The sequence below is a fragment of the Sceloporus undulatus genome, chromosome 4 (assembly GCF_019175285.1).
Source record: "Sceloporus undulatus isolate JIND9_A2432 ecotype Alabama chromosome 4, SceUnd_v1.1, whole genome shotgun sequence".
Classification (NCBI taxonomy): Eukaryota; Metazoa; Chordata; class Lepidosauria; order Squamata; family Phrynosomatidae; genus Sceloporus; species Sceloporus undulatus.
The window spans coordinates 92,527,670-92,551,958 of NC_056525.1; the positions used below are offsets into that span (position 1 = coordinate 92,527,670).

The 24,289-nt window shown below is 40.3% G+C and overlaps 1 protein-coding gene across 1 annotated transcript in view; it reads left to right on the forward strand.

The window, feature by feature from the left end:
• The first annotated feature begins 4,549 nt into the window (after positions 1-4,549).
• Positions 4,550-24,289, forward strand: part of CTH (cystathionine gamma-lyase) — a 29,549-nt gene continuing 9,809 nt past the window's right edge. The window contains exons 1-7 of the mRNA XM_042461954.1: positions 4,550-4,817; positions 10,968-11,049; positions 11,837-11,932; positions 16,128-16,237; positions 18,536-18,667; positions 21,692-21,749; positions 23,560-23,637. Of these exons, the coding sequence (XP_042317888.1) occupies positions 4,644-4,817; positions 10,968-11,049; positions 11,837-11,932; positions 16,128-16,237; positions 18,536-18,667; positions 21,692-21,749; positions 23,560-23,637 (730 nt within the window). The 5' untranslated portion in view covers positions 4,550-4,643. The remainder of the gene's footprint in view (positions 4,818-10,967; positions 11,050-11,836; positions 11,933-16,127; positions 16,238-18,535; positions 18,668-21,691; positions 21,750-23,559; positions 23,638-24,289) is intronic.

The following is a 24,289-nucleotide window of genomic DNA, read 5'->3' on the forward strand; positions in this document are numbered from 1 at the left end:
CTCACAACGCTTGGACATTTAGAGACTAATGACCTCTATAGAAGTGGTGAACCTGTCAAATTAATTTGTCCAAGTTGCTTTATAGATTTGGTTTTCAGACTCCTCATGCAACGGACTGAATGGTCCATTCCATTGTTCTCTTCAACTGAAGCTCTGGTCAACTCCTGCAATGGGAACCACATTGCTTGGGGTGGTGGTTACAGAAAATCATAGATATCTCCTTGCAGTTAAGGCCATCCTTGCTGTCAAAGTTGTGTCGTCACAATGGTCCCATACTGGCTTTAGGGAAATGACTACTCAAGTGGAAGAAATCCTAATCCCTTGTATTTCTGACCACCAGCACCCCATGTTCATAGGAGGGATTCCACATCCTTTTCAGCCTACAGCCTCTGATGGATCAGACATAAATACCCACTTCCCAGTAGTAGGCCTGACCATGGATGTGGCTTTGCAGCTGACTTTGGGCCTGAACAAACAGGCCAAAATAAAGCTGCTTTGGGTCACTTTGGAGGTATGCTGTTTAAATGATGCATGCCTCCTTAGAGATCAGAAGCCATGCCAAAGCCATGCTCCAGTCCTAAGGACTGCAGCATAGCTTTGATGAAGCTTCTGACCTCTTAAGATTTGTGTATCGTTTAAATAGCATACCTCCAAAGTGACCAAAATCATCTTTATTTTGGCCTGTCTTGTTCAGGCCCTTTGACAGAACAGGGCAACACAACTGCAATACATTGTTCAAAACAATTAAGTCCCATTTTAGATAAGGAAAAGCATTTCATAATAAGCACATGTACAATTGGTCTGTGCAAGTCTTTTTGCAGTTATGCCCACTGCTCTGCACACACTCAGATGGACATTGTATTCAAGGACATTTACTTCTAAATAAATATGCCCTGGCTTACTCTTCATGACTACAATCCTGTGCAAAAAGGTGGTTGGTGCAAACATTTTATTACTCCACCCCTGTACAAAGTATACTGGGATGGAGTAGTAAAAAAGTTGGCACCAACCACCTTTTTGCATAGGATTGTAGTCGTGCAGTGTAAGTCCAAACACATTTATTTAGAGGTAAATGTCCTTGACTACAAAGTCCACACAAGCAATTGATAATGCCACAAAAAATCTCATGTGGATTTCTGCAAACAAAGTGTCTATTCATGGTAAAGGAGTAAGGCAATATGTCTGCCCCTCTCCCAGTTGAACTGGCAAGCTTATTATTACTAGATAGTTTTGTGCCACTGAATACAATGAGTCTACATTTGAATTAGCATGGGTGAGATTGCTCTGTTATTTTTCATTACTAATTTTTATTACATCTGGGAAAGAACACGGAGGACAAAATGTGAGTACATCATGTCATAAATACAGGTGTCTAGAAATCCATTAGTCTGACTTTTTTCCCCTTTTACTGCAACCGTTCTGTTAAATGCAAACTCTAGTTCAAGGTCTGATATCATGTTTGTTAATACTAGATAAAATTGTGCAAGATAATTGCATTCTGTTGTGCAACATAATTAAACTGCCAACCAAAGATGGAGAAGGAGAAGGGCAACTCTGATTCTATCCACCATCAAGTCAGTTCTTTCAGACATAAATGTTTATTTCAACCTTCCCACAGTACTGTATATATTTTCTGCAGTGAATAAAAAATAATATTCATTTCAAGTTATTTATATAGATCACGAGAAAAAAATTAGGGTGGATGGAAAAAAACAACTGAGCCCAGACTTTCACAGTACAGAAACACCTTGCTGTCATATCAGTTTGAAAAGCTCCACAAACGTGGATTTTCAGCTGTTGAGTTTATCAAATAGTTTTGAGAAAAGTAGGGGGAGGGTTGGGATATGGGACTGTTTATAATTGTGATTTTTTATTTTTTATTATACTGTATTTTATTGTTATATTGTCTTTTGTAATCCGCAGGTATTCAAAAGTGTACTTGTCGGTATATTTATTTTTCAGTGGATAATCATACATCTGGCTTTTATGAGACTGTATTTTAGGAGGTAAAAAACCAAAACAAAACCCGTAAGTGTGAAGTTTGATTGTAATTTCTCCTGAACTCCTTGTACTTTAGCTCTTTACTGCAACGCTTGTCCTGCACTGTTGTCCCCATTGACTAAAGTGTTTGTGTTTAAGAGGTTGTGTTACCCATTTCACACCCCTTACAGATAGGTTAAAAGTGCTTCCAGATTGAAGACTCTCGGTGCTACCAGTTAAAAGTCATTACAAAGTTATTCCAGTCTTTTCCTCCTTAATGGATCCCATTTAATAGAATAGGAAGCGGAAGACAGCAAGAATGGGACAAAGCTTTAGTATTTGGATTCCTGTAAAATCTTGTGAACAGGGCAGAATAATTGAAGACTCAAAAGCGTGAGCCCAGTTGTCCAGATGAAAATGTAGTGTCTAGAAATCCATTCAACAGCCTGCCTTTTTTCTTTTAGGATATTTTAAGATGAACCTTCATAGACTGTATAGTCAATTTATCCTGGAAACCTCACAGTATGCCTTTCAGTCAGTGGGTTTCCCCCACAAATTGTTTAAGATCTTACGATTCAGAGACCCAGGGAAACCTTTAGACAAGGGTCCTGTTGGGTGCCATCCTCAGCAATTCAATCAATTCCTTTTCAAAACCTGAGTTCCTTTGTGAGCACACACTACTGAAAGTGCTAATCTGAGCCAAGGAATGGGGAAGGTACTCCTGCCCAACTTGCATGGCTTCGTTATTTTTTTATGGTGGGCTTAGATGGTATCCTCCTAAATCCCTTGGCAGCTAGATCATCCCAAGGGCTGGCAATTTATCTTCTGCACAGTAGAGATTTCTCAAAAACGGGCAATGCTTCCCCTCCATTAAAAGGAGGCTCCACATGGCTGTGTTTACACTGTAAGGGGGGGGGGGGAGAGGATGCACTTTTGGCACCACTTTAAATGTTGCAGCTGTATCCTAGGGAATCCTGGGATTTGTGGTTTTGCAAGGTCTTCTGCCTCTGCCCCAAACAGGGCTGGCGCCTCCCAAAACTACAAACCCCAGGACTCTGTAGGATGGAGCCAGGGCAGTTAAAGCGGTACCAAACTGCATCATTTTCGCAGTGTGGATTCTGGGGACTGGCTGCTTGTGGATGCTGGGAGCTGGAGTCCAAGGAATTCCCTTCTGTGGGCTCCTTCAGTCCATAATGGAAGGAGGAGGTCTGGTTATGATTGATTGGTTGATTGATTTAGACTTCTAGCCCGCCCTCTTCCCAAAATAGGATGCCAGGCGGCTCACAATGTTATTGTTCTTTTTTTTAAAACATGAAAAAGTTGTTTTTTTTAATGTTGTTGTTTGCCTTCAACTCGTTTTTTCCGACTTCTGTCGCCCCGATCATGGGGTTTTCTTGACAAAGATTTGTTCAGAGGGGGTTTGCCTTTGCCTTCCCCTTGAGGCTGAGAGAGTGTGGCTCGACCAAGGCACCCAAAACTAGTAGTGAAAGAAACTCGCCTTCGCCTTAGGGTCGCCCTAAGTGGGACGACGACTTGAAGGCACACACACACACACACACCCTTTTCAATGGATTTAACTATGCTGTGCTTTTTGAACTTAGATTTTTAATGTCTTTGTTTTGTGCCCTCAATTTATGCCTAGTTAAATATATATATATATATATATATGGCACATAACCATAACAATTGTGTGCCTTCAAGCCGTTTCCAACTTATGGTGACCTTCTCAAGGGGTTTTCTTGGCAAGAACTTCCTAGAGGAGGTTTGCTATGGCCTTTTCCTGAGGCTGAGAAAGTGTGACTTGCTCATATTTATATGTGTGTGTGTGTTTATATATATTATATATATTGACATATGTGTGTGTGTGTTTATACCTGTATATATTACATATGTTTTATATGTTTATTTATATTTATATATATTATATATTAATATATATATATCTGTTATTATATATATATATATGTCTGCGTTGTGTATTTATATATATTATTTATATTGATATGAGGGTGTGTATATATATTTAGTATTTGTGTGTGTGTGTTGTTTATATATATATTTAAATACGTGTATTTGTGTGTGTGTGTAAATTTTAATTATGGCGTGCTCTCTCTCTCTCTCTCTCTCTCAAAGTCACAGAGCCCAGATCAATCAATAAAAAAATGTCTTCAGCTAAATAAAATAAAACGAGTAAATGCCTATTTTTTTTAAAAAAACGCCTTCAGCTAAACAACAGCAATAATGATAATAAAATAATAGAAATAAATAGAAATGAAATAATAATAACAATGAGACCCTGCCTCTCCATCCGGGTGGATAAATGATAGGCTCAAAGAAGCAGCTGTCTAAATGAAGAGGAGGCGTCTCTGCAGCTGATGCTGGGGGGCTGGCCTGCTGCTGCTGCTGCTGCTGCTGGGTCTCCCTTCTCCGCTTGGCTCCTCCGAGGCCGGGCTCCCGGGCGCGCCTCCGCCTGCTGGGCCAATCCCTGAGGCCGGGGCCGGAGAGGGCGGCCCGGCTCCCTCCAGCCAACCAAGGCGCCCGGGCGGAGCCTCGTGGCCTTAAGGGCTGCTGCTGCTGCTGCCCAGCCGGCCAGGAGCAATCGCGGGAGACATTGCACCAGCCGCCTTCCTCCTGTCTGTCTTCTCTGTTGTGTTGAGGCTGCGATGGAGCAAGGGCAGCCAGAGGGGAGCGGGGCCGGGTTCCTGGCGCCCTTCCGCCACTTCGCCACGCAGGCGGTGCACGCGGGGCAGGAGCCCGAGCAGTGGAGGTCCCTGGCCGTCGTGCCCCCCATCTCCCTCTCCACCACCTTCAAGCAGGCGGCGCCCGGCAAGCACAGCGTGAGTAGGGAGGGAGGGAGGGATGGGCAGCATGGGGACCCCCTCGCGCCCTCCTGACTTAGGGCCAGCCTATCCTGGGGGTTTCAGGGACAGGTTTCCTTCGCAGGGGAGGTTTGACCTGACCATCCTCCGAGGCTGAGAGAGTGTGGCTTGCCCAAGGTCACCCAGAGGGTTTCCATGGTTGACCACAGACCCCTTCCTGAGGCTGAGAGGATGTACCATCCTTTGAGGCCGAGAGAGTGTGGCTTGTCCAGAGTCACCCACTAGGCTTCCATGGCAGACCACAGACCCCTTTCTGAGGGAGGGAGAGTGTGACTTGCCCATCCTTTGAGGCTGAGAGGGTGCGACTTGCCCAGGGTCACCCAGTGGTTTGAGCACTGGACTCTTGTGGTTTGGTCTTGTGTGCCTTCAGGTTCTGTCCAAGTTAAGACAACCCTAACTTGGGGTTTTCATGGCAATGTTTCCTTCAGAGGAGGTTTGCCATTGCCATCCTCTGAGGCTGAGAGGGTGTGACTTGCCTAGGGTCACCCAGTGGGTGAGCAGGGATTCGAATCCTGGTCTCCAGGGTCATAGTCCAGCACTCAGGCCACGACGCCACAGGGGCTCACTCTCCAGTGACTTTGGAGTCAGCCCCAAGTCTATCCATCTGCCATATGGTCTTCCTCTCTTTCTGCTTCCCTCTACCTTTCCTAGCATTGTGGTCTTTTCTAATGAATCCTGCCTTCTCATGAAGGCGGAGTAAGACAATCTCAGTTTAGTCATTGTGGTTTCCAGGAAGAATTCACGCTTGATCTGCTCTCTATACTCAAACATCATCCTTTTCATGACTATTCATCTTACCTTATGAAATCAAGTTTCCTTTTTCCCCACTTCCCTTAATCGCAACCTGCCTCCGCTGTGCATGTGCACATTTTATTTGTTACCAACTTCTTTCTTTCAGTTAGTCTCAAAGGTGCTACATACAAGATCTCGCCACATTCTGATTCTACAGACGATCACAGCCATATTTTTGAATTCTATATTATATAAAGCTAACTTTCGTCCAAAACACATTGCAGAAATAATCTAGTTTGAGAACACCTTTTAATTGCCCTGGCTCAGTGCTAGGGAATCCTGGAAACTGTAATTATAAGACATTGAGCCTTCTCTGTCAGAGATCTCTGGTGCCACAATAAACTACAATTCCCAGGATTCCCTAGCTCTGAGCTAGGACAGTTAAAGCGGTCTCAAACTGGATTATTTCTGCAGTGTGTTTTGGACCTTTTATGACCCATTTTTTTTCCTCCAGTGAACTCAAGGCGTAGGACATGCTTTCTCTTCTCCTTCCCTGTTTTACTCACCCAACAACCTTGTGAGATGGGTCAGGGAAAGAAGAATGACTAACAAAGGGGAGCATCTACACTGTAGAAATAATGCAGTTTGACACCATTTTAACAGCCATGGCTGCATCCTACAGAATGCTGCACCAGCATTCTTTGGCAGAGAAAGTAAAAGATCTTGTGAAACTACAAATCCCAGGATTCCATAAAGTTGAGTTGCTGCACTGAAAACAATGTCAAAGTGCATTGTTTCTACAGTCTAGATGCATCCAAAGAGGTTACCTGGTTGTTTTGTGACTTGTGGGGGCTAAAATGTGGTTTTGTCAAGGCCCAGTCTAGAGCACTAAACCATATTGGGGTTCAGTGTACTTACTGTTTAAAGTTCTCCTTGTTCTGCCCATAGCTTCAGCACTTAATAATAATAATAATAATAATAATAATTACTATTTTTTCTCATATCAAAATGCTAATAGATTGAGTTTGTTTCTTGAGTGTTGGACAACTCTGGAGACCAGAGTTCTGTTCCATGTAAACCCACTGGGTGGCCTTAGGCAAGTCACACTCTCTCAGCCGCAGAGGATGGCAATGACAACCCCCCTCTGAAGAAACTTGCCAAGAAAATACCATGATAGGTTCACCTTAGGGTCACCAATAACTGGAAACGACTTGAAGGCATGCAACAAGAAGAAAGGCTCATATTATGCAATCATCATGTCTTATTCATGAAATGTTGAGGCCCAGTGGGGATAAAGATGTTATCATCCCTCTGTAAAACATTCCCCCCTTATTGATTCTTCTACGGGTCCCCCCCCCCCCCATACATACATACCTGTTAAAGAGGGAAAGAGAACAACCACAAAATGGTTTGTGATAGGTAGTGCTGACTGTAGCAGCTGTTTGAGAGTACGGTATCCTGAAATGATGTGGGGCCTCTTTCAGAGTTGTGGCAGTATGGTTTCACTTTAACTGCCATGGCAACATCCTATGGAACCCTGGGATTTGCGGTTCTGAGAAGGGCATTTAGATTTCTCAGTCAGAGAGTTCTTCTAATGCTATGCCAGACAACAACCCTTGGAATTCCATAGGATGCAACCAAGACAGTTAAAGTGGAATCATAGTGCTGTAAATGTGCAGTGTATAGTACAGTGGGCCCTTAGTATCCGCTGGGATTTTGTTCCATGACCCCCAGTGGATAACAAAATCAGTGGATGTTCAAGTCCTATAAAATACAATGGCATAGTAAAATGGTCTCCCTTATATAAAATGGCAAAAATCGAGGCTTGCTTTTTGGAATTTATGTTATATTGGAATATTTTCAACCCATTGATGTTTGAATTTGTGCATAAAAATCCATGGGCATGGAAGGCCAACTGTATGTTAAAAAGCTTAGTGTAGTTTAAGATTACTTTTCTTCCTTTGTATTCAAGTAAGTAAGCATACGTATCTGTTTCTCTTCCTCTCTCCAAGCTGGTTTTCATTTCAGATTTCACCTGCATGTCCTCCAATTAAGACACTCTCCACTCTCTTTTTTCTTAGTCCATGTGGTGTGTGTGAGTGAAATAACCCACACACGATGGGCCAAATTTGATTTGGCATTCCAGATTAGAGTGTGTGTGTGTGTGTGTGTGTATTAAACCCCCCTAAGTACTCCTAACTGTACATTATTTGTGGTATGTAGTTTAGGCCTAACTTTCAGTGCAAATGCAGTGCAAGGTTTTCACAGCAATGGGAATTTGCTGAGCATTGTGTATATAGCTGGCAGGATCAGTGACAGCTCATGACATGGTTAGTGAAGCTCCATCTTTTGGAATCATACGTTTGACATTGTCTAGTTTGTACCACCAAAGTTACATATCTTGTCTGTCTCTGTACCTGCCCCTTGTCTATTTCCTGAAAGTTAAAATCCCACTGTTCAGCTGTTTCTTTATCCACCCCTCTGGGCTAGCAATATTTTTCTCCTTATTTCCTTTCTCAGATCCTGTTTTAAGTCTCTGTCTTTGATATGGAAGATAGGCATGTTATTTGTGTATGTGTTTCAGTTGTACAAATTAAGAAAGTTCTATCAGTCCAGAACAAGATTTGTATGTATCTAACTGTGACTCATTCAGTGTAGAATAATCATCATAGATTTGAGTAATTCCAAGTTAGAAGGAAATGCTCAGTCATTTAAACTCAGCAGATTCAAAGGGCAGGACAAAAGAAACTTGCCTTTCTACCTTGTCCACTGCATGATACAACACAATATGAAAATTGCAAAAGCGATTGGGCACTTCCCAAAGTATTAGATGACTCATTACAAAATTTGAGCAGGAAAAAGCACTTGTGTTTTAAATGCCACGAAGCCTCATGTTCAGTGAAACCCACTGAGGCTTTCAGTAAAAGCTGAAATGGACTTATTGTCTCTGTGGTGCCACAAGAAACTTTGTTCATTATGCAGGAGCAGAGTTAACAATTGCTTATCTGTTAATGTTCAGTAAGATATTTAATACTTTACTAGTTAATGAGTGAGACGTTAGCCAGGCGGGTATACTTAAGATACAAAACTAGAAGGATTCCTTTTTTCCACATGACTTGTTTCAATTGGGAATCTGCACAGTACAGTATATCTTGTTCCAAAAGAATGGTGAGGTCTACTTCTGATGCCTGAAGGTTAATTGGCTTTGTGCCCTAATTTGTCATTTTTGCAGCAGATCTACGGAAACTTGTAAATTATCAAACCTGTGAAGGGACTGTAAGCTTTGATGTAATAAAGCAACGCAAATGTGTGTGTAAAGAGTCCTAAGGCATGTTTGCAGTGATAGATCTCAAGGGCAAGAAATCAATGTGGTTGTGGGCTTGTTTGCTTTTAATTGAATAAGGCTATTATTTATTTTGGCTACAGTACAGTTTGATTGTAGTTCTTGTATCTGTCAGCTGTTCCAATCTGGTAGGAACAGTCCTGATTCATCTCATGTTTGGTGCTGTTTTTAGAATATCCTGATTTCTCTCTCCACTTTCTCCCTTTACTTAAGTTGCTGCAAACTGAGTTCAGACTGCCAAAGGTGTGAGTGTACGCACACATGCACACACCTCTGTGTGCCTGTGTACCAGCTTCATAATTCAGCTGGGGTGGGGGAGCAGAAAGTGAAAAATCTTGTCCTTTATAGAGTGCAACTGATAAGTCACCAGCTGGCATATGTTGACCCCATTAATTTCATAGAGTTTTCTTAGGCAAGGAATACTCAGAGGTGGTTTTGTCAGTTCCTTCTCAAATATAGCTTATAGCACCTCATATTCATTGGCAGTCTTCTATCCAAGTATTAACCAGGGCTAACTGCTTCGCTTCTAAGATCAGACAGGATTTGGTGCCTTTAGGGTATTGAGACCACTCTTCACAATACATTTGGGGGGGAACAAAACAGCTGCAGACTCTGCTGCGTGTTTTTAAATGTGTTTCCTCACTAGTAACATTTGCTGTCTTGACCATACTCTGGTGTTGCTTGGCCGCACAAGTCCTGTTTTTCGTCTGTGAAATATTGGAGGGAGTGTGTTCTTGCTAAACTCCATATAGCCACCATACCCAGTTATAAGAACAGAAGAAAGATAATTGAGGTTTGTGTGTGTGTTTTGTGTCCCTCCAAGTCATTACCAGCTTATGGTGACCCTAAGGCAAACCTATCACGGGGTTTTCTTGACACAATTTGTTCAGAGGAGGTTTGCCATTGCCTTTTCTTGAGGCCGAGAGTATGTGACTTGCCCAAGGTCACCCAGTGGGTTTCATGGCCAAGCTGGGAATTGAACCCTGGTCTCCAGAGTCATAGTCCAACACCCAAACCACTATGCCACACTGGCTCTACTTGTATTATTTGCCACCTTGAGTCCCTGCATTGGGAGAAAGATGGGATATAAGTAAACAATAATAATAATTTAAATCCCTACAGTGAATCTAAAGCAGGGATGGGCAGAGTTGTGCCCCTGAGACTGCATGTGCCTCACAAGGTTCTATCTGTTATTCTTAAACCTTCCAGATTCCCTGAATAGTCCTTTGTATCACCAAAAAGGGATGTATTGCTCTCCTACAAGTAGCTAGGTTTCCAAAGTCTCTTAAGTCTCTCCTACAAGCCTTGTTCTTTCTTTTTTGGCAGATGTGGAGGTTGAACCCATTTTTTGACAGTCCATGTGCCTCTTGGATGATCGCAGGCAGATAATTGGCACCTGGACCAAACATACTTGCCCACTCTCATCTAAATCTAAAGGATGGATAATTTGTGGGAGCCAGCACAGCATAGTCATTTGAATGTTGGACTTGTACTCTGAGGGACTACCTTTTGGCATTATATTCCATTTTGGCATTCTGAACTTAGGTCCTTTTTGTATCCCACTATTGGACTCGTTCTGCTAGGAAAACTGCCCTGTTGAATATCAAGTATGTTGTCAAATGAGTATGTGCTGCTTGTAAGTCTGGTTGGAATCTGTCTTGAACTGGGAGGGAGGAAAACTCTTCCTTTCTAATTATGTTTTGGTTTAATTCTAACTGCCTCCCACTAATATGGAAATGAAGGCTAGGGAAAACTTGTGTGGCCGCCTATGAAGCATGCTGGCATTTTGTGTGTTCAGTTTCAGACAGTACTTAATTTCTTGGTACTTGCATAATGTTGCCTTATGTTAAACTGATCTGGTCCTAAAAGTGTTTTTTTTTTAATGTCTTTCCAGATTTTCTGGAATCATAATGTCATGATTGACAGTAAAGTTACTATTTATCTGTCAAAACTGTAGTAAATTTGTGTAGTTGCTCTAAGTATTTGTCTGCTGTTGCTAAAGAGGTTTCAATACTTTTTTGTCTTTTTCATAGGGCTTTGAATATAGCCGTTGTGGAAATCCGACACGTGATTGTTTGGAAAAGGCTGTGGCAGCCCTGGATGGTGCCAAGTATTGTAAGTCATTAATAATTTCATTATGAAAACTATTTCTATACATACTGCTGACTAAAAATATATATATATAAACATACTTTCTTTAGAAAAACAGTAATTTTAAACTGTAGATCCATGGTTAATCTTATTATTATGCAATACAGTGATGAAACTGCAGTCAGCCCTTGATATTTGTAGTTTTGACTTTTGCGTATCTGATTATTCACAGATTTGATTATAATTTGTGTCTAGGTTTTCCAGCACAACTCTACCAGAAGATGAACATAGAGTTGTACTGGAGGACCTAGAGATACCTAGAGGTGTTCTCATGTTTTAAAAAATGTGTTTTTTTATTTGTGACAGGGGTCCTGTGCCCCTAATCCTAGTGAATGTGGAAGACCCACTGTCCATTATTTTATTTTATTTTTGGTTACACCGAATTAGACTTTTTGTTCATGACATTAAGCCATTTATTAACCTAAATTTTTGAGTGTGAAGTACTTCATCTTGCAAGTGTTCATACACTATAGATGTGTGTACCTCCACAGTAGAGTCCTGTTGGGCTTGTGTGTAACCTGTGCTTCAAGATAAATATGTTTGCTTCTAGATACTATATCAACTTTTGACACTCCTCTCTAGACCAAACCAGTATTTTGAACACTCTTCACAGCAAGCTGCGTCTTGTAAACAAGTCAGTGTCCAAAGGGCCCAGGTTATGCCCTACTTCATGCTTTGCTTAAATACAGTGAAGAGTCAACTTGTTTGTTTTATCAAGTTTGCTTTGTGTTTCTTCTTTCTTTTCTTTAAGGTTTAGCATATGCTTCTGGGTTAGCAGCTACCCTGAACATTGCACATCTGTTAAAGGCAGGAGATACTGTTATTTGTACAGATGATGTCTATGGAGGTGAGTGGACATTCTCATGTTTGGTAGGTCTTAAGTGTCCTGGGTGTAATCTCTTGAGTTGTAACACAGAAGGCATATAAACATGTATTTAACCTGAATTTGCACATTTATGTTCATTGATGGCTGAAACACTGAGGGTAACCTAAACGGCCCCAACTGGTTAGATAGTGTAGGTGGCATTTTCATATCTCTTTAGGCACAGTAATTTTTAGGCTCAGGTAGTTGACATATCCAGCTGTGACTCACCTGCTGTTCTTCCTGTATTTGTGAGTCAGCTATGTCTCAGTAAGGTCAGTGTCCCCATTTCTCCTTTTAAAGAAAGCCTAGGTACTTGAAAAAGCGACAATTATGAGCCCTTCAACAGATTGAGTTACAATTGCCTGGCTGTATTAATGGTTTCAGTTATATTGGCAGCAGGTAATAACTGGTCCTCCCTCATACATGTTTTCTTGCATACAGCGACACTTAGTGTACCTTATCTGATGCACTTTTAAAAACACCGCTAAGTCCTTAGATAAAGAATGGGCAACTGCCAGGGATGGGATGAGTGACTGTATTAACACACTAATATACCTCTTCACCCCATCCCTTTCACATACTCCCAAAACGCTAGGGTTCAAAAAACCTTTACTCCCAAAAAGCCAATAGCTTTTGCTAAGCCTCTCTAGCCATTGTTAGTCACTTGGTTATATTTTTAGGAATGTTTGCATCCCTCACCAGTTTTCAGGTCTACCCAGGTCTTTTGTACAAACAGGAAGTGGCCAGTTGCTTTTTGTTTATCTGTTTTTTATGGCCCTACAAAAGGGTGAGGGTAAACATGGTGTAGTGATTTCTGAAGAAATCAAGCCAAGAAAATCCAGTGATAGGTTTGCCTTAGGACTGCCAAATACTTGAAAGGATTTAGGCCCACAACAACATGATAGAAGACCTGAAAATGCAGTGAAAGGGCAATAGCACCCAGGTGGAGGTGCTCGGAGTGAGGGGCAGACGACATGCAACTATTTGCCATTTGGGGGCAAAAAGGTGGACTCCAAAATTTTGGGAGGTGGACATGGGGGACCTTGAGGGATGCCAAAACAGCCTTGGGACAAATTACCCCACTCTTGCTTTAGATGTATGTTTCTTCAGATAGTGATGTTGCTTCACATATTATACTCCAATCCTCCAAACCCAAGTTTAGCAGATAGGGAATGTGCCACAGGGTCTTTCCTATGTTCACACATTTCCTTCTTTAGTTTATACCTTAGTCAGCTGTTGCAGTATAACCAGGAAACTTGTTTCTGCTTGATCCCCAAGTTATAATTGAAACTGGATTCCAGTTCTGAAATGGAGAACAAAAGCAAACCATCATTTTGTGGTTCAGCTATAATGATAAATTTAGGGTTGTTAGAAAGAAGAAATAGTATAGCTGAGAAGATATTGTAAGCAAAAACCCGTTACTTCTGTTGCTTCTACTTGTCATTTGGTTCTGTGCCACAGTATCCCTGAGCCATAGAAAGCTACTAATCAGCCCATGTTTCACTGTGCTGTTCCTAAAACATGCTTCCAGATGTTATTGGACTGCAACTCCCAGCGTTTCTTGCTATTGGCTCTGTTGACTTGGGTTGCTGGGACTTGCAGCCCAGAAATAGATAACCATTCCTGTCCTAAAGGTTCCTATTCTAGGTCCCCTCTGGGTGTATTTAGGGACTGGAGCAGCTCTTTCAAGATGCATACTATTTCTGCATGACTTATTTGCAATTAAAATGGTTTTGCACCATTGGAAATGGAATAACTTTGGTGGGCAACAGGACTGGTAGAAGCCAATTCCCTACCCCACCTCCCTGGAACAGTTTCGCCTGTGTAGCCAACAGAAAACACTACACAAATGGTCAGGGAATAGAATTAGCTATGGTGGAAAGGGAGGGGGAATTTCTAAAAACTGGGTGGAGGCCATCCACTAAAAGCATATCTTGGATCCAAACCACTGTGTATAATTTTACAACAATGTCAGGAATGGTTCAAACTATGCAAAGAGCTGGTTAAAACACTTCTTTTTACAATAAGGTTTTACTTTGCTGAATTTAAACCCTTTTCTTTGAAAACACATAACCCATATGCAATAAACCACTCCATGGCTTTTCTCGGTTATTTCTCTGGGTAAAGATGACCCTCTCTTTCCAAGCATCTGTGTGCTTCTCACTTTTCTGCTTTTCCTGGGACAGCAGCCAAAGGTGGCTTTAGCATAAGCAAAATAGGTGTCCATTTACTGTAGCTCCCAGCTACGATAGCTAAGTAACATGTTAGTAATGTGACTGCCTTCATGTGAGAAGAGGTAAACATGTTTTCTACGAAAGCAAGGCGGACATGACTGTGTACCAACTGTTCCCTTTTTAATTTCAACCAAAAACGGTAGTATACTAGTAGTTATTTCATATTTCTCAGAGCATTAATAGTTAATTTAAAAATGGAGCAACAGTGAGTGTGTGTATTAATACAAGACTGGTTTATTTTGTACTACTTCAGCAACTTATTGTAGGACTGGGTTTTAGCACATAATTTTCTGTAGTGAAGATAACACATGGTTGAAACAATCATTATTACATAATAATAATGAATGTAATTTATTATATTTATTTATTTTAAAGAAATTGTCACAGTACTCATTTGAAAAAAGTGGGCCCTAACACTAGAGACATCTTTAATCGCACAACCCTGTGCTTGTTCACCTGGATGTGGAAGTACCACCAAAGTTGTAAAATTATGTTTTGACTATAAACCCCCAAATCCTCATCTGGTTGGGGATTCTGAGATTTGTAATTCAAAGGTATATTTTCCAGGCTCTGACTGCCACCATAAATAAATGCTTTTTTCCAAGAAAATCTGTATTATGCTGAAGCCTATGCTACTACCAAATAAAATGTGTGTGGGAGGGTGGCTTTGTGTAATCTCTTCTACCTCTCCTTACTTACCAGTTAAGTGCATTTAACTGGGTGACAGTACAATCCTGTGAATGCAATCCTGTAACACAGGGGTGCACAACTCTGGAATACTAGTGAGGCACATTATTCCTCTAGGAGACCTTGGTGTGCTGCACTCCCCACACATCTGTTCCTGAAAAAAATTATTTTTGCCCTTACATGGCTGCTTCCAAGACCTGTAAAAAGACATAGGGGCATGTTTTGGGGCCTTCTTGGTCCCTAGCGGGTATTTTTGGGCATTCTGAGGCAAAACAATTTATTTTTGAAAATTTTTGAAAAATTCCATTTTGACCCCTTGGGGGTCCACTGGGTTTTCACACATAGTGGAAATGCCCTTTACACCCATTAGCGATCATTTTGGAGCATTTTGACACGTGTGGGCTGCATTTTGCCAGGCCTTGCTGTAAGCAGTAAGTCTCAGAATTCAATGGCACTTCTAATGACCCAAATATAGGATTGTGGTCTCAAAATAAATACCTGTTCTCATAGTGCCCAATTAAACCATGGTATTCACAATTGAAAAATTGATGTTAAGACAGTGCCCACTGATGAAAGTTCCATTTGTATCTATAATATTGTCTGATAAAATTTCAGTGATCATTATAGCTTATGTTAAAGATACAGATTGCAATACTAAACAAAATAGAAGGAATGTATCCAAACACTGAACCTCAAACTTTCTGCAGGTTAAAGCTGGTAATCTAACCACTGAACTATGGTCTCTTCCAAAATGTTAGTTTCTGCCCTTTCTAATTTGAGGCCATTTTTGGTGCATATTAGGCAAATCTGATATCCATAGCACCTTTTAAGAGAAAGATCAAGAGGCAAGTATTTTTACAATCAAATATCTTGAGTGGGCTGTAAAGTATTTTGTTCTGCTTACACAGAGGTATTATCCATGGAAGCCTCCTGGATTTACTGTCAGTGCAACTATCTGTTTACTTACCCGCAAGGTATTGCTGTGGTTAACCATCATGTGCTTTTGCATCACAAATTCCAAATGGGTAATATGAGAGCCACTGTTGGTAGTGATTAGAGTTCTGGATTAGTTCTCAGGAGATCCAGGTTCAAGTCCCCAATGAGCCATAAATTTGACTGGGTAACTTTGGACACCCTCTTTCATCTTAACTCACCTCATGGGGGTTGTTGTGATGAGAACATGAAGAGGAAGATGTGTGCCAACTTGAGCAAATCTCTCAACTAAAATTAATGTATGATGCTTCTTTATGTTCTAGGTACCAATAGATATTTCAGAAATATAGCAACACAGATGGGCCTGAAAGCTGTATTTGTTGACTGTACTAAACTGGAATGCCTCGAGGCTGCAATGACACCTCAGACGAAGGTACATTTAAAAAAAAAATTGAATGCTCTTAAAATAGTGCTTTTATCAGTGTGTCTGGAATGACTTCCCCCCCCATAATCCCTTCTTAGTATACAACAACTTGAGAAATAATATGTTTGCTCCAGCTGCCAAAAGCATAAGCGGCAGAAAAAAACTGAGGTGATATAGTGTGTATATATCTTTATACTAGCTCTTCGATACAAGAAGTCAACAGGACTACATAACTACTGATCTCTCAGGTAGATAGCTGGTAAAGTGTTTGCTGATGTAAATGCACATGACATAAATAGAATGCCTTCTCTCTCTCTCTCTCTCTCTCTCTCTCTCTCTCTCTCTTTTTTTTTTTTTCCCCAAGTGAAGCATAATAGGAATAGGAGCAGGATAGTTTAGATTTTTTTGGAACCTGCCTGTCTTCTCATGATTGCTTGGAGATTCTGCTGGGATCCATAAAACTGGTGAAGAAATAATATGGTACTTAAGATCAAAGGAGCAGAGAGATTTTCTTACAGTGCCTTGTCAAAGCACTCTGAAGATTCTAGGCAAGATTTTCAGTAGTTTAAAAGTCCCAGTGAGGAGTTAATTGAACAGAATTTTTCACCCATTTTAAAAATACTGGAACATTTGTTGTCAAGGCTTCCATGGTCCTCAGCCTTCCCTTTTACTATGTAGCTTGTACCATACCTGCACTTCTGTTTCCAGCTGTTTTTAAGTAGCAGTGCTGTGTTCTCTAATACTGAGCCATGGCAGTTAAAGCTGCCTCAGACTGCATTATTTCTGCAATGTGTTTTGGACCTCAGTTACTAAATTTCAACAGTAGTGTTAGCAGGGCTCTCAGTGGTGTTGTTCCAATACTGCCCCTCCCCATTTCCCAATTAGAGATTATGGCTGGGAAGGTGGAACAGTCTGAGTGACCTGAAACCTATTATTATTATTATTATTATTATTATATTATTATTCCACTTTTTCTCAAAAGAGTCAAAGCGGATTACAGGAATATCAGGATAAAATCACATACAATTTTTAAATACAGTTAACCCCCCCTAACCCCCAACCCTCCCCCCAAACATAAAATCATTAATCAATCCCTAAAAAGAAACAGGAAAAATTTAAAACATTCCAGGACCAATAAAGTAAAACATTTCAGGCAGATTTGGGCAGTAAATGAGTCATCTTCTGGGTGGAGTGGGGGGTCGGAAGCGATGGTATCAATAACACTTCCAGTGTCGCAACGATGGCTTAAAGGTGAAAGTAGGGGGGAGGCAAGTCAGTAGATCTGGTCTAGTCTGGAAAGGCCTGCCAGAAGAGAGCCGTTTTAATACCTTAAAGGCTTCCAAGCTGGTAATCTGATGGATCTTGTCCGGCAGGTAGTTCCAGAACCTGGGAGTGGCTGATGAGAAGGACCTCTGGGTCACTGCTGAAAGTCTAGTCTTCTTAGGTTATAGCAGATTTTACCCAGAGGCTCGAAGCGTACGGGATGGATTATATGGAAGGAGACGCTCCTGCAAGTAGCCAGGACCCGAGCCAGTAATTTAGTTGCAGAACTGATAGGGTAAAGCAAGGGGGAGTAAGGTCTCTGCTAAGTCCCTCAGCAGGCCCAGAGGCTCTCGGTCTTGTAGCAGACTCTAGCCTTGACTGTGACTTCTGCTCCACTTCAGTACATTACCAAAAAGTATTCTGCACTGGCAGATAATGCAATAGGAAAGAAAAATAGATGATGTCCTCATTGGAAGTACAAAGAAAAGAGTTTTAAACGAGATCCATTAAATCAATGGAATCTGAACAAGTCAACACATATGTAACTTCCACTAATTTAGGTGATCTACTTTACTTGGGTCTAGCAATAGGGTTCAAGTCTAAGATGCTTCTCATAGACGAATAGCAATCCAAAGGTCACCTGTTCCTATCAATTGCAGTATGCTTAAATGGCAGGGCTGTCCACCCATCCTTCATTCCATGGATTCACAATTCAGGTGTACATCTGAGTGATAGCAAATGAAGCTGAAACATTTGGCACACAGGCTTAGGAGGCTGGAAGTCAGTTTCTGCTAGACCTGTTGGGCTAACCAATGTGAAAGAATGGATTTACCATAATAACTGAAAAAATCTGCTCAAGAAATATTAATGAAAGGGTCTCTATAGTGTATGAAACTCAGATATATAGCTTTTAAATTAGTACTTTCTATAAGTGTGATAAAATATAGACATACAGGAATATATGGTGATGCCTATTTTGTTGGTAATGCCATCAAATAAACATCTTGCTATTTTATAACATTTTTCATCTTTTTAATCTCACAGCTTGTCTGGATTGAAACTCCCACAAATCCAATGATGAAAGTTATTGATATTGAAGCATGTGCCAAGATTGTCCATAAACACAAAGGAGCTATTTTAGCAGTAGATAACACCTTTATGTCTGCATATTTCCAGGTGAGCTTATTATCCAGTGTTGGTTTTTATTAAGTTTTTCCAAAGGGTGTTTTGTGTGGGTTCTGCCAACCCCTGCAGCACTGAGTTCCCTGAATTTTGGAGGAAATCTTTTTAGGAGGAAGGAAAAGAAGACAAAAATTAAGAGAGAGAGATTGTTTGATATGTTTTGGTCTCATGGAACCGATATAGTCTCTTTTACAGATGGGGAAAGGGGGTTGTTCTGGTGAAGGTAACACAATGCAGACTTCCAAATCTATCCAGTTCTCTATTTTGCCTTAATAGTTCCATTTGTCAGAAATGGTGTTTGGTACATGCTTTCTTCCTAGCTAACAATTAACATAAAACCTGAGAGGGTTTAAAAAGCAAGAACTTGTTTGAGTGTAAAGGCATATAAAATACATTAATACTTGACTCAGCTTTGAGCATAGGTTAGTCCTTGACTCAGCTACGAACAATTATTACAGAGCAAGCCCCATTAGACAAAATGCAGTTTACCTCTGAGTAAAGACGCATGTGGTTGCATTGTGAGCAAACAAAATATATGCTTTGATTTTTAAAGTTCAGAGTCTATAATTTAGTAACTCACTTGAAAGCAGGAAAAGGTGTCATAGTTAATCATAGTGCTACACTGAGACAGCCCCTGGAAAACAGAGAAGGAAAATGGAAGACCATTAATTCTGTGGAATTAGAACTCTGGCAGTGGTGCCGAACTATAATCTAGCCCATTCTGCCAAACTAATCCAGTATGATGAAACATTCCTAATAGATTAGCCAATATAAAAGAGGACACTAATGTTCAGTGATCCAAATTGTCATGTAGCAGGAGCACAGAGAGAAAAAAACACTCTGACAGTTGCAGTATTTCCAAAGGAAAGCTGTGTTAATTGAAAAACAATAGGACAGACCCTATCGAATGAGCAACAGAGATTATTTTGCTTTTGTTCTCTGTGAAAATTCACGGGAAAGGGAGAAGGAAACATCTTGTGGGAATAGCCTGTTTCTTGTAACATCTCTTTCTGCCTTCCTAACACCTATTAATATACTCATCAAATACTCCCAAAAGATACTAAAGTCAGGTTTGCTTAAAAATAAATCTTTTTCAATTCAAAGATCACACCACCATGAGGTGATTTCTCTCCACTACCCTACCTCTATGCTTCAGTTTTCCTGTGTTGAAATGTTTGTGGAAGGGTTACTATGCAGTATCAGTTTATCACATCCTGAAACACTTTAGGGCAGAGGTGAGAACAGGATTTTGAATTGCACTGCCTAGCAGCCCAAGCTAGCATAGCCAATGGTGAGGAATGCTAGGAGCTTTGGTCTAACAATATCTGGACTGCAACAGGGTCCCAGTCACTGCTGTCAATCTGAGATATGTAAATGAACCATCTTGTTAGGTGGAAGAACTACTCTTTGTAAAAACAGGCCAGATGGCTTGAAAAATAATAATAATAATAAAAAAGTTTAGAATTCTTGACAGTACAACGATTTTTTAATTTTATTTTGACTTAACATGACATACAAAACATTTAAAAGACAAAAAAAAACCATATAAAACATACTTATATTGTTCCTCTGTTTTGCTGACATGGCTGAGCTGTTAGAACGGGTGTACGACATTTACTTTCTGTTGTCATCTGTTGTTTTTATGTTCAAATGCAGCATGTCTATTTTTGCCATTAGGACTGTTGTTGTTTTGTTTCCAGCCAAAAGATAAATAAGGGATATATATTTTTTTAAAAAATATTCAATCCTCTTTCCCCTCCCTTTCTTTTCCTTTTCCCCTTCCTTCCCTTTCCCTTTATTCCTCTTCCTTTTAATTTTCATTCCCATAGTTTATTTACTTTTTTCCATTTTCTTTGGAAGTTTTGGTCTTTGACAGTACAACTTTTGACTTAGCTAGTATACAGAGAAGTATATGTAAGGTGTTCTAGTGCATTTTCTAGCTAATTGCAATGAAAAACAATATCTTCCCTTCCCTACAGATAGACTGTATATGCTCTTTCATCATCAAAGATACAATCATGTAAAACCACAATATAATCTAGCTTACTTTATTCATCAGATTTGTATTCCACCCTTCCTGTAAAGCACTCTTTGTAGCTTGTCCCATTTTATGCTGAAGCATATGAAAAAATTAAGAGACAAAGCCATGGTAGTCTGGGCAATCACTGCGCAGAGGGGTCCTGTAGCACCTTTGAGACCCAACTGAAAGAAAGAAGCTGGTAGCATGAGTTACAGAGTACACTGACGCCTACAAAAGCTCATGCTACCAGCTTCTTTTTTTTTCAGTTAGTCTCAAAGGTTCTGCAGGATCCCTTTGCATATGAGAAAAGTAAAACTACACATGAATGAGTTTCCGAAACCCACTGAGCAAGTTTCATGACCGACTGAGCATTACACCTTCATACTTTCATTTCAAGTCTAGCACATTTAGCTGCTAGAGCACATTGTTTTTCTTCAGCCTTGGGCTGCATTCTTCTAGGCAAGGAACCTTGGGCTGTAACCTAGGAAAAAAGATAGTATTTGAAGGACTGAGTTCTAACACCTTGAACTGAAGGCAAATCACATGAATAGACTTCTGTTCATGTAATAAGGCTTTTCCCTCCCTAAATATTTTCCCGAATATTCCTCTAGGTTTCATGAATTTACTCATGGAGGATTTGTTTCCACTAAATGAGGAAATTGGATTCTACTCCGTTGCCACCTCTTCTTTTATCCCCAGCTTGTCCTTGCCCCAGCCATTGTTCCACTTCTCCTTTCCACACTTTTCCAGGCAAGATCTTTTCCTGCTTACATGCGTTACATGAGCAGCGTCTCACAAAATATTACTGGAACCTAAGAGCATTTTTCTTGCTATTCCATCTTAACCTCTGTACAGCAGAAATTGCTGCTTGGTTTTTGTTTTGAACAGAAATATATAATTGTGCTTTAGCACTTGTCTTTTAATTCCTGTTGATTTTCTCATCAGAAAAAAAAAATTAAGCCCTCACCCTTTGCTGACTTTTTCTTGTTTTGTTTTAGCGACCTTTAGCTTTAGGAGCTGACATCTGTATGTATTCAGCTACTAAATACATGAATGGTAAGTGCTATGTAAAACATGAAACTTTATGCTTATATTCTAACAAGCAGTCAAAATCTCTTTTGTATCTGGCAGTATGTGATTCCTTTTCATTGTCAAGTTTTAATATTCTTCATTATTTGCTTTTGTTGTTTTTTGCCATCAAGTCAACTTTGACTTATGGTGACATTATGAATGAGAGCCCTCCAGGTTCCCTGGACATCAGCTGCCTTGCTCAGGTCTTGCAAACTCAGAGCTGTGGTTTCCTGCACTGAATCAATCCACCTGTAATGTGGACTTCCTTTCTTCTTATTGCTTTCCACTTTATTAAGCATAATCGTTTTTTCTAGTGAGTCATGTAATCTCATGCTATGTTCAAAGTACAACAGCCCTAGTTTACTCATTTTTTTTGTTTCTACTTTAATTTGCTCTAAGACCCATTCATTTGTATTTCTTAGCAGTCCATGGTATCCATAGAACTCTTCTCTAGAACTGCTTTACAAATGAATTGATTTTCTTGCTGCCAGCTTTCTTCACTGTCCATCTTAGGAACGATAAAAATTGGAAATAGCATGGCTTGGATGTCATACAGAACCAGTCTGGTGTAGTTGTTTGAGCACTGGATTATGCCTCTAGAGGCCAGGGTTCAAATTCCTGTGTGGCCTTGGAAACCCACCAGGTGACCGTGGGCAAGTCATACATTCTCAGCCTCAGAAACCCCTGTGATAGGGTTGGGCTGACTTAGGGTCTCCATAAATCAGAAACAACTTGAAGGCACACAATGACAACATAACCTGGATGATTCTGAATTTGGTATTTAATGATATGTATTTATATAGGAGGATCACATCTAGTATTTCCTTCATGGCTACCTTTTGAAATCTTGGTCAAATTCTGATTTGTTGACTGCAGTCTCTGTTTTGATTAATGACTGAGCTGAGATATAGGAAATATTGAACTATTTAAATGTCCTTGTTATCCACTTTTAAATCTATGTAAATCCCCTGTGGTCATTATTTTTATCTTTGTCATGGTACTTTGGAAAAAGAAAGCAAATTAATTGTTTTTATAGTGGTATTAATAACTATATAAAGCCTCTTCCCTTCCAATACAGAATATGTGCACAAATCATTAGTCTCTAGACTGGTTTCCCTTCTGCAGAATTTATTTGATGTTTCTTTATTTCTACACTAATGCTTCAAGGCAGTATTCGGGGTGAATAGGCTGAATGAAGAATTATTTTCTGGGATCTGTAGTTTTTGTGGTACAAAAGCTCTCTGATAGAGAATAGTAAATTTCTCACAAAACTAAACCTCCCAAAATTCCATAGCATTGAGTCATGGCAGTTAAAATAGTGTCAAAACTGCATTATTTCTATAGTGCAGATGCAGCCTAAGTGTGCAGACATGCAAACATTCCCTCCTCCAGATGTTCACATCTAAAGCATAAACACTAAATGGACTGAAGACCTCTGTGACCTCAGAGGCAGGACCAAAGGCTGGAAAGGGGGGTGCATACAGGAGCAATTCCCATCATCACCAGTCAGCATCTCAATGGCACTGTATATGGAAAGACTGACAAGCATACCATAGGATAGCAGACTGCATGATTTTGTCTTAGAGTAACTAACACCAGGGTTTGGTTTCAGAGTGACCAATTCAAGGGAGGTGGCACCACTAAGGAGAAATCCCATGTCATGGTCTAAAAGTATATAGGAGCAATATAGAGCCAAAAATAAAAGAACAACTAGAAAAGTGTCTGTTTTACAATTAATCTCTTCCTCCCCCTCCCCCCCCACTTTCCATTTCCATTTTCCTCTTTGTATTTTCAGGCCACAGTGATGTTGTAATGGGACTGGTCTCATTAAATGATGATGCTGTCCATGAAAAACTCAGATTCTTGCAATATGGTAAGTATAAATTAAACATACCCCAAAATAGTCTGTGATGTCTCTCTCTAAAATCTCTACCAATATAAAGCACCTATAAATCACTCCTAAATTACTTCTAAAGAGATACAGCAAGGAGAGATTGCTTTACCACCACCCTACTTTCCTTACAGTAAAGATATTTTAACATTTGAATCAATCTTCCATCATAAACCAGCTGTTTCATGGCAAGTTACAACTGCTTCTTAATGTTTAATGGATTAATGCTGGTCTACAGTAGGTACAAGATGAGGAACAGTAAACAAGCTGTAATCTTAGCAAAAAGAAAAAACCGCATTCTGAAGTTCAGAAAACAAATGTTAGTATCATATTGTCTCAGGAAAGGTATAAGCATTGTTTCTTAAAGTTGATGTCATGACTGTCTAATCCATAGCACTATTACATTCTGCCTTATTGAGGGCCTGAGTTGTATATCAGCCAATATGGCATACAGAACTTGGCCTTTGGAGACATAGATTGAAATCTCACTCATCCACCCAGTTTGCTAGCTCAGTGGCTGCCTTGCCATGTCTGACAGCCTGTACACATGGACCAAAAGGCCTTTATTCCCCCTCGCCTCGTGTCCTGCATGGACAGTGAAGGTCAGTATGCCAATCCGGAGGTCCCAGCCTGA